The following is a 9,760-nucleotide window of genomic DNA, read 5'->3' as shown; positions in this document are numbered from 1 at the left end:
ACCTGCTCAATGCTTGCAATTGTTCTTTCTCATTTATTTTAAACTGCAGTTTAACTTTAACCCAATCACCACCATTTCTGCTCAGTTAAGTTAAAATCGAGCCCCCTCTCAAAAAAAAAATTAGATGAAATCAGCCTTAAGGTAGATAAGTCAGGTAATAATGTTATGGAAATTCTGTCTTGAAGTCATTAAATTCCTCTGTCGGTTGGTTTTATGACCAAGATGTTAATCTGTTCAGAGTAACTGTGGTAAAAATGCTGTTACCTAGCAGAAAAGGCAATCTGATACAAGAAGTTATTGTACAATAACAGGTTGTAGTAAAACTTCCAAACTAAATTGTTGATATTTTTTCAAGAGACATTTTGTTCCTAACTCTGATGAAATCACAAAAATCGCAATCTTTTTGTTTTTTTTTTCAGTGTGGATCACCCTGCTGTATATGGCCAGTATTTACTCATCTTATTATAAATTTGCCATCTCTCTGTTCCTCTTGGTCCAATCTGAACACAGCTGAATTATTTTCACTAAATTTGCTTAATTTCTAGGCCATTAGTATGCTTATTTGTGACCGTGTACAGTTCAGAACAAGATGGAGATGGTGGGCTAATTCCTTCCCTAACTTCATCTAAAGCACAGACTGTTTTTGAAATGTTGTGATTGTTTCTATTACTATTGCTACACCAAGTACATTTCCCTCTGTTCCCTGACAAAGTTGAAATTGTTTCAAACCCCTGTTGAGGCATAAGTGACTGCCTGGACCTACCCATCACTTGCCAGCACTTTCCCCAACCCATCCCCTCATCTTTTTATACTGGCTGTCTTCCCTTTGCATCTTCTATCCAAATGAAGGGCCTTAGCCCAAAACATCAACCATCTATTTTCCTTTACAGATGCTGCCTGACCCACTGATTTCCTTCAGCAGTTTGTTTTACTCCAATTCCCTGTTGCAATTTCTTTGGGGAATGCACTTACAACTTTATTTCATGACTTCAGAATACGGTGAATCGTACTGTACATTTGTCCAGAAACAATCAAACTAAAACAAATTCCGCACGTGTCAGTGGATCCAAAACTCCACTCAGCAAAGCAGGTTGGTTGGTCATTTATAACTTTGGCCGTATCTGAGAATTTCCACCTACAACTTGACAGCTTCATTCACCTACAGACTTGCTGTGTCACAACCACGATTAATCAATGTGGAAAGTCCGGCAGATATGAAAGGTAGTATTTCAGAAAGGCAGATTCTTCCTTTCTGTTTAATTGTTCAATGACCATTTCACCTGTTACTGCCACGTTCCACTGTTAGACCAGGTATTCACTTCCCTTGGATTATAATTGTTTTGTATTTAATGAAGCTATTAAAGAATTCATAATTTTGTTGCATATAGTTGAGAATAGTTAACTAACTTTCAATCCTGCACTCAGAGTTTTGCCTTTAAAGGAGGCTAAGTTAATATTACAGCTAATCTCTGTTGTATCACCATCACACTTTTGGTCTTGGCTTCTTTAAACGTAATGCTGAAGCTTCTATCCAATACTAATTCTTCAGTCTCACTTTCATCAGCATATCCGGTAGTTATCAAGTAGAATCATTTTCCACGGGCATTCACATCAGAGGAGATAAGCTATTGCTGCAGGGGTCAGAGTTGTCAAATGGGTAAGGGAGGGAAAGAGCACAGAGAATTACTGGCTGAAAAATGCCCTTATTTCCTTTCTGGGCCACAAGTTTACCTCAACCACGAACAGTGCAAGATTGATTGTTACAAAAGTGGGCTGTTTCATCTTGCATATAGCAGCAGTCTTGTTTCTGTGAGCATGCAGTTTCTCTAACCATACGGTATGTTCTAATTACACTATCGGACAGAAAGGAACCAGCTGTAATTTTATCTGTGAGGCCTTGTCATGTGCAAGTTGGTTGCTGCAGTTCTCTACTATACATCAGTGGCTGCACTTCAAGAGCATTTCGGCGCTCTAAAATGATTTCTGATGGCCTGAGGTTCTGAAGGACATCATGATCAATCCAAGTTATTTCTTCGTTCCTCCCTTAGTTTTAACCACTTCCCATCCATGCCTTTAAGCATTTTCTGGCATTTAGATGAGAGAAACCTCAACCAATTGTTTAGCTTTTCATGCCTAACAACCAGAAACAGCTGTAGAAAATTCCCCTTTTGTCTTCTCTATTTAACATTACAAGCTTTCCTTCTGCAAAGCCATGCCGTGAGCTACTAGAGCACCCATTGGCCATTTTGGCAGAGACGCCCACCTCCATTTCTTCCAGGTACTTCATTTCTAGCCATAATCTACAGACAGTAAGAATAACGCATGCAGCAACTTCCTTAAAATTATCCCCAGCCCATAATTACAATTTTACAGTTTAAATATTTCTAAATGAGAATGAGAGATATATACAAATTTAAGACTTCCACCCTAATACCCTTCTCCATTTTGAGGGCAAAGGATGTGCATGCAGTTTCAAGAAACATTTCAGACCATCACAATATATTATCTGGTGTCAATTGTATAAATAGTGTGACTTGCCCATAGGAACCAGCTGAGTGTAATTAGGAATCTTGGTCTGAGAGAGGTCAGGAAATTATAAGCCAGTGAGCCTGACATCAGTAGTGGGAAATTGATTGGAAGGTAGTCGATGGGACTGGATATATGAGGATTTGGAAAGACAGGGACCGATTAAGGAGAGTGAGCATGGCTTTGTATGTAGGAGGGTGTGTCTAACCAATCTTGTAGAGTTTTTTGAGGAAATTACCAGAAATGTTGATGAAGGCAAGGCAGTGGATGTTGTCTACAGGGACTTTAGCAAGGAATTTGATAAGGTCCTGCATTGGTGAGGCCTAATTTGGAGTATTTTGTGCACTTTTGGTCACCTACCTACAAGAAAGAAGTAAAGAAGGTTGGAAGAGTACAGAGAAAATTTACAAGGATGTTGCTCTGGAGGACTTGAGTTATATGGAAAGATTGAATAGGTTAGGACTTTATTCCTTGGAATAGAGAAATGATAGAGGTATACACAATTATGCGGCATACAGATAGGGTAAATGCAAGCAGACATTCTCCACTGAGATTGGGTGGGAATACAACTAAATGTCATGGATTAAGGGTAAAAGGTGAAATGTTTAAGGGGAAGATGAGGGTAAACTTCTTCACTCAGGGTCAGTGTGGAATGAGAGGTGCATGTGAGCTCGATTTCAACATTTAAGGGATGTTTGGATAGGTACATGGATGGTAGGGCTGTGGAGGGCTATGGTCCCGGTGGAGTCGACGGGAGTAGGCAGCTTAAATGACTTGGCATAGGCTAGATGGGCCAAAGGGCCTGTTTCTGTGCTGTACTTTTCTATGAGTCCATGACTCTAGGAGAGGATTCTGAGATTGATTTACCTGTTCCAACAGTGAATATCGGGGGTCGATTTACCTGTTCCAACAGTGGATATCTGAGACTGATTTACCTATCCTGGGAGTGGATACCTGAGGTTGGTTTGCCTATCCCGATAGTGGATTCAGAGGATTTTGTGGAGCCCACAGATCCTTTACTTATTGGTATTGGTCCATGGCATAAAAATGGTTGGGAACTCATGGATTAGATGCTGGTTTTACCATCAAATCATTTGCTCAAACACACAGGTCAGCTTTTAAAGCATGTACTTGTACCTTAAGGCAGCCCTTGACTGATTGTTCCTAATGGACTCCACTAGAAAGTTACAATATGATCTACAAGGGCTGGACTTTCCCAGGTGGGTGAGCCAATGATGCAATAGCAAGGTGAAATAGCACAGTCGTTTGGGGATAATTATCTGATTGATGTAATTAAACAATCTGTTACTCAGGTGCTTTGATATTGGGTTAAAAAGGAATGTCGTCGGAGGAAAGGGATGGGGAGGAATGATCGGTAAAAGTAGGAGTCGCATAGGGGAAGAATGTAACAGGATGTTTGTTTACAAACGGGTGGTCTCATGTTCTGTCTGGCTTACAGCCCGGTGTTTTTGTTTGGCAAAATAATTTGACCCACATTTTTGCTATCGCCACCATTGTTCTTTAATTTATGGAAGATCAGTAGAGAACCATGTTACGCTGTCCTGGTATTCCATATGAAACTGTGGTCTATGTGCCCTTTAGCTGCAAAGGGAAACTCCTATGTTATAGGTGATGGACTGATCCTACCATAAGATACCGTGTCACATCTTGTAACTTTGTACAGTTCAGTGGAAGACAACTGACAGCAGTTACTTATCTCCATTTCTATAGGATCAATTGTGGTCAACTGTAGAAACAACTTTAGCAAATACCTACTGGTGACAAAGACAGGATCTTCGGATGTGCTGACCTGCAGAAAGTAACACTGAGTGAGCCTGGTCAACCAACAACGAAGAGTTTCTGCTGCATTGTTCTGTGTTTAATTGATAAATTAACATGCCAGACCCTTAAAAATAAATGCTGCAAGTCCCCTCAACTGATGGGAAATTCAAGATCTTTCTTTTCCAAAACGTAGTGTTATTCAATCAAACCGAGCATCTAAGTTTCAGCACTGTTTAAATTATTTTCCTTTATTAACAAGACAGATTGTGAGGAAATTCAAAACACAAAAATGGGTTTGATTTAAGTTTTTTTTTGTTTGCAGGGTGTCTGGGGTGGAAGAGAATAGGTTACAAAATCTTACAAAGTCCTGATAACCAAGTTTTCATTACATGAAGGAAACATATAATAGAATTGTTCTGTATAGCAGCACAATTTATTCAACAATTTATGAAACACTCTAGACAAACAAATTAAGAGATTTATAACCTCATACCTCACACGCCACCGTTTCAAAATATGGTTCAGGAACACATTCACAAATATTCCTCTGTGCATCACTTCCACAAGAAAATACAATGACCTTTACACAGATACTGCCAGTCTGACCTTATCCTGTCCCTGAAACCTCAAGTTTAAAAAAATCTAAAAGCAAAGTCTTCATCTCCTATCACTCACAGCAGAAAAACCAGGTCAGCAGATAAATAGCTTGCACAGGTCTATTTAAAGTTCCCATTTAATTACACATAAATAAATATACACATGTGGAACACTATTTGCTTGCTCTGCCGAGGTTGTTGCCCCAAGCTTGTGCTTTATTAATCTCTTGCCATATTAATGTTCCCAAAATTCTGGATCAATTGTCCCAAGATAGTTCAATGTGCGTGCCATTGATTGAGACGAGCCTGGGTTCAGGCCTTATTCGATCTCGATAAAACCAGGCTAACTCTTTACTCCTTTCTTGCCTCAATTAGAAAGTTGTCACTGCACAGCCACCTCAACACAATCCTCCTGATGATTATTTTATTTGTCCTTTGTTATTAATTGCACGTTGAATGACTGTTTAATCTCTTTGATAATTAGAACAGTTTGGTCCGTGCCATCTGTCCCCGGTTATTTTCGATGTTTGGCCTCTTTGTCTGTGCTTTTAGTCCCAGATTCCCCCGAGGGATGGCTGTTGGATGAGCTCAGGAACATCTTATCCAGCCCCTTTATAGCCTCCACCAGGTAATTCTGGAAGGCAGTTAATGCAGCGATGATGGCAGGACTGCCAAAGCCATGTGTGATCAGGCTGAAGTGAGTCAAGCAGCTCTGGACTCCAGCTTCAAGGATTGCTGAGGGGCGGCTGTTTCCGAGTGGAGATCGGTCCTGAGCTAATAAATCTGTGAACTCTTTACAGATCTGCCTAGAAAAGGAAGGAAATGGAAACAGTAAATTTCAGCGGTCAGTCATTTTTTGAATGAACAGAGACTACAATTGTAAGAAGAACCTTCGAGCATTTTGAATATTTCCCTAGGCTATTTTAAATCATCTATATACGGTGTATAACGATATATTAGTACCCGTATAACCACACTTTGCTCTACAATGTTACCTCACAGGATTAGCCTGGACTAATGATTCCCAGACATGAACTCAAATCATACCACAGCAGCCTGAGAATCTGAATTCAAGACATTAAATACATTTATTTTGAAGCTCCAGACCCGATGAAGGGTCTCAGCTCAAAATGTCGACCATTTATTCCTTCCTCTGGATGCTGCCTGACCTGCTGAGCTCCTCCAGCATTTTGTGTGTGTTGTATAATATGAAGCTGATGTATTAGTAATGGTGACCTTGAGACTACTGGGGGGAAACAAAACATCTGATTTATAGACATTCCTCAAGGAGGATTTGTCAGCCTTATCCAGTCCAGTCTCGATGTGCCTCCGAGCCCATGCCACCACTGAAGTAAACCTTAATCAACAGCAATCAGTGAATTCATTGTCCATCAACAACAAATTAGCACCAGAGTGGACTTCTCTTTCACCAATGGACCCAGTGAGGCCAAATATCCTTTTCTCTAACTTTCATGGTATGCGAATTCCTGGCATATTGAGCAGGGAGAAAAATTCAAATCATGTGGCTTTGTTTGCACATCTGCTTTCCTAAGAAGCTCACAGTTCCCAGCATTGAAAGAAGTTTGTAACTGTCGATAAAATTGAGATATCTCACATCCCTTGCCATTTTCCACGAAGTACCACTGACGATCTCTACCAGATACAAGAGCCAACAGCTTTATAGGCCTCTCTTTATGTCTAGGGTTACGCGGAAGGATTCAAGACTGCACAGTTGCTGTTTCTCATAACTGTGATCACATCAATAACTGACACAGGTATTCAGGCTGTGGAGCACCTGTAAGACCTAGATCATAATCTATCTCTCCCCACAATTAAGTCCATTCGTAGTTCCAACCACTCACAATCCAGCCCATTTAAGAAAGCTGATTTCGGAAGTCTTAGCCATCAATGAAACAGATATTTGTAAAAAGTACAACAGTTGACTTATGGCTATGATGTATACATCAACTCAGTGACTCCTTGGTCATGGGCCACAGGACATTCGTTTATAAAGCTGACAAGATTTAACAGAAATAAGGAAAATCATTTAAAACTGCAGATGATGCGAAAATTGGGCGGTGTTGTTAGAAAGGTAATCGGTTTGGTAACTTAGGCAGAGCTGGTCATTTCGGCTAAGAAATTGCAGAAAGAATCTAATCCTGATAAGTGAGAGGTAAGGTGGGACATATACCATGTATGATGGTACCATAATGAGTGTTGAGGAACAAGAGAATATTGCAGAAGTTCAAAAAGACCCTGAAGGTGGCAGCATAGGAAGATAGGATACTGAAAACGCTATGCAGGATGCTAGTCTTCATTATCTGGGGCACAGAATACAAATGCAGGGAGGTCTTGGCAAGGCCATAGCTGGAATATTGAGTACATTTCGGGTCACAGCATCACAGCAAGGATATAACTGCAAGTTGAAGGTGGAGAGGAAATTTCACTACGATGTTGCCTTGGATGAAATGTTCAAGAACAGTTACTGTTCCCTCAACCATCAGGCTCTTGAATGAAAGGGATAACTACACTCAACTTCACTTGTCCCATCACTGAAGTGTTCCCACAACTAATGATCTCGCTTTCAAAGACTCTTTATCTGACTATCTCATGTTCTCGTTATTTATTGCTATTTATTTACATTTGCATTTGCACAGTGTGCTCTCTCCTGCACTCTGGTTGATCTTTCAAAGATCCTGTTATAGTTACTATTCTATAGATTTGCTGAGTATGCCCACAGGAAAATGAATCTCACTTGCTGTATAGGGGGGCATATATGTACATTGATAATAAATTTACTTTGAACTTTTGAACTTTGAGGGTTGGATAGGATAGGTTTGTTTTCCTTGGAGTGGAGGAGGCTGGGGAAGAACCTGATAGGGATATACAAAATGCATAGACAATGTATTTACTGCCTGATACACATGGTGACTAAGCCTCTATTGGCCTGTTGGCAGACAGATCAAAGATATGCCAAACTCTGGCAGAAGTTTACCAGTGGCTAGAAATCAGTCGGAGTGAATATGGACCAGTCCATCACAGGTAAAGTTTCCTCCCCACCACTGAGCACATTGACACGAAACGTTGTCACAGGAAAGCAACATTCATCATCAGGGACACCCACCACCCAGGATTTGTGAGAGTAAGAGTTCAGCACGGACTAGAAGGGCCAAGATGGCCTGTTTCCATGCTGTAATTGTTATATGGTTCTTTATATGGTTAAATCTTTATCCCTCAAATGATCTTAAGATCAGAGGGTTTCGGAATAAAGTGAGGATAAAAGCATACAGGGGACCTGAGGAAGAATTTCTTTCTCTCAGAGGCTAAGTGAAGTCTGGGCAAACTGGCTGGGAAGATGGTGAAGGAAGGGACTTTTACTGTATTTAACAAGCACCTTAATCTGCACTGCATAGTAAAGTTATGGAGCAAGTGCTGGTAAGTGAGATGGGTAGGCATTGACATGGTGGGTCAAAGTGCCTATTATTGTGGCTGTATGACTTTACATTAAATGACTGTTCTAAGCTTCTTAAATCTTCTTTTGCTTTTAGATTTTTAATGATATACAAGGAATCTGAAATGAGCCACCAGCCTTATGAGGTCCCGTTTATTATTTCTGTAACGCCTTTCTTTCTAAAAGTCCAGTAATAATTCTGGTGATATCGTGCCCAGTTGAAAGAAAATATCAATATAAGAAATATCGAGGTAGGAAAAGTAATTGGTCAGATTTGCCTGCGTTTGCATTTACTGCACTGGCAATTGAAGGCTAATGACAGAGAGAACAGCCATCAGGACCGTCACAGAGGCTGCTGAGCGAGCCTCCAGGTGGCTGTGGATCAAGAGGTGTGGCCCGTGGACCAACGCTGGTGGGACACAAGCCGGGGCCTGGTCAGCCCTGGCTGGGTCACATGGCCGAGAGCGTCTGATGTTGAAAGACCCAAAACATCCGATGACCCCAGTTAACATCACCGATGACATGTCTGAGTGCAACTTGGGATGCATCTCAGCAGCCCAGGACATCCCTACAGAAAGACTTTCCATGCGGATTAACTACCCTGGAGCCGATCGTGCAGCGGATGAGGAACTCTGTCAACTGCTTTGTTCCTGCTTACAATATGAAAAACAAAGTCCTTCATTCCAAGGATGGAAATCACAATTTAATCTCAATTTTCCTTGACAGCATCAATCTATTTGGACAAGCAAGTCTTAAGTCTGACTGGGTAGCCAAAACTAGACATGGGTCGAGATCGCGCGACAAGCAAACAATAGGAGTTTCAGCTCATCAAGGAGACAGATCAGAGGGGGATGGGTTGGGTTGCTCGAGCATACAGCTGAGCAAGGCCCCAGGCCTGGAAACAGCTGCCAGCTTGGTGCCCCGGAGGTGCTGTGTGCACTTGTGTCACACGGAAAAATAATGAAAACTTGCAGGGAGCAAATCAAAGCAAGCAGAAGAAAATGCCCAGAACGAAATATGGGAAAGCTTCGTGTGGATCTGAACAGAAGCTGTGTTTTTCTTGTAAAGTGCGGAGATGATCTGAACAACCTCGTCTTTAAATGAGTCTTTATCCTGCTCACAATACCCATAGGATCTGGAAACAAAATGTGAAATAATTATAGGCTACGTACTATAACAGATACAAATGTCTGGCTGTGAGTTACCAGGCAGTGATTCAATTAAGAAGTCCTGATGTCACCATAAACCACGAGAGTAACATGGCTCATGAACCTCAGAAGATTCAATGGCTACATTATAATTAACACCAAACAATTGAAATACAATACTGTATACAATTATTTCCAATTTGACCTTTGCAGGTACTGCTGTGGTCTCACTGAGCACAGGGTACAGGCGGACTGAC

General features: G+C 41.0%; 1 protein-coding gene across 1 annotated transcript in view; it reads right to left on the bottom strand.

The window, feature by feature from the left end:
• Positions 1 to 4,560: 4,560 nt before the first annotated feature.
• Positions 4,561 to 9,760, bottom strand: part of LOC134338160 (transcription factor AP-2-beta-like) — a 111,834-nt gene continuing 106,634 nt past the window's right edge. The window contains exon 8 of the mRNA XM_063033757.1: positions 4,561 to 5,710. Within this exon, the coding sequence (XP_062889827.1) occupies positions 5,419 to 5,710 (292 nt within the window). The 3' untranslated portion in view covers positions 4,561 to 5,418. The remainder of the gene's footprint in view (positions 5,711 to 9,760) is intronic.

The sequence above is a fragment of the Mobula hypostoma genome, chromosome 26 (assembly GCF_963921235.1).
Source record: "Mobula hypostoma chromosome 26, sMobHyp1.1, whole genome shotgun sequence".
NCBI lineage: Eukaryota > Metazoa > Chordata > Chondrichthyes > Myliobatiformes > Myliobatidae > Mobula > Mobula hypostoma.
The sequence above is the reverse complement of the archived record's forward strand: the minus strand, read 5'-3'. Positions and strand labels throughout refer to the sequence as shown.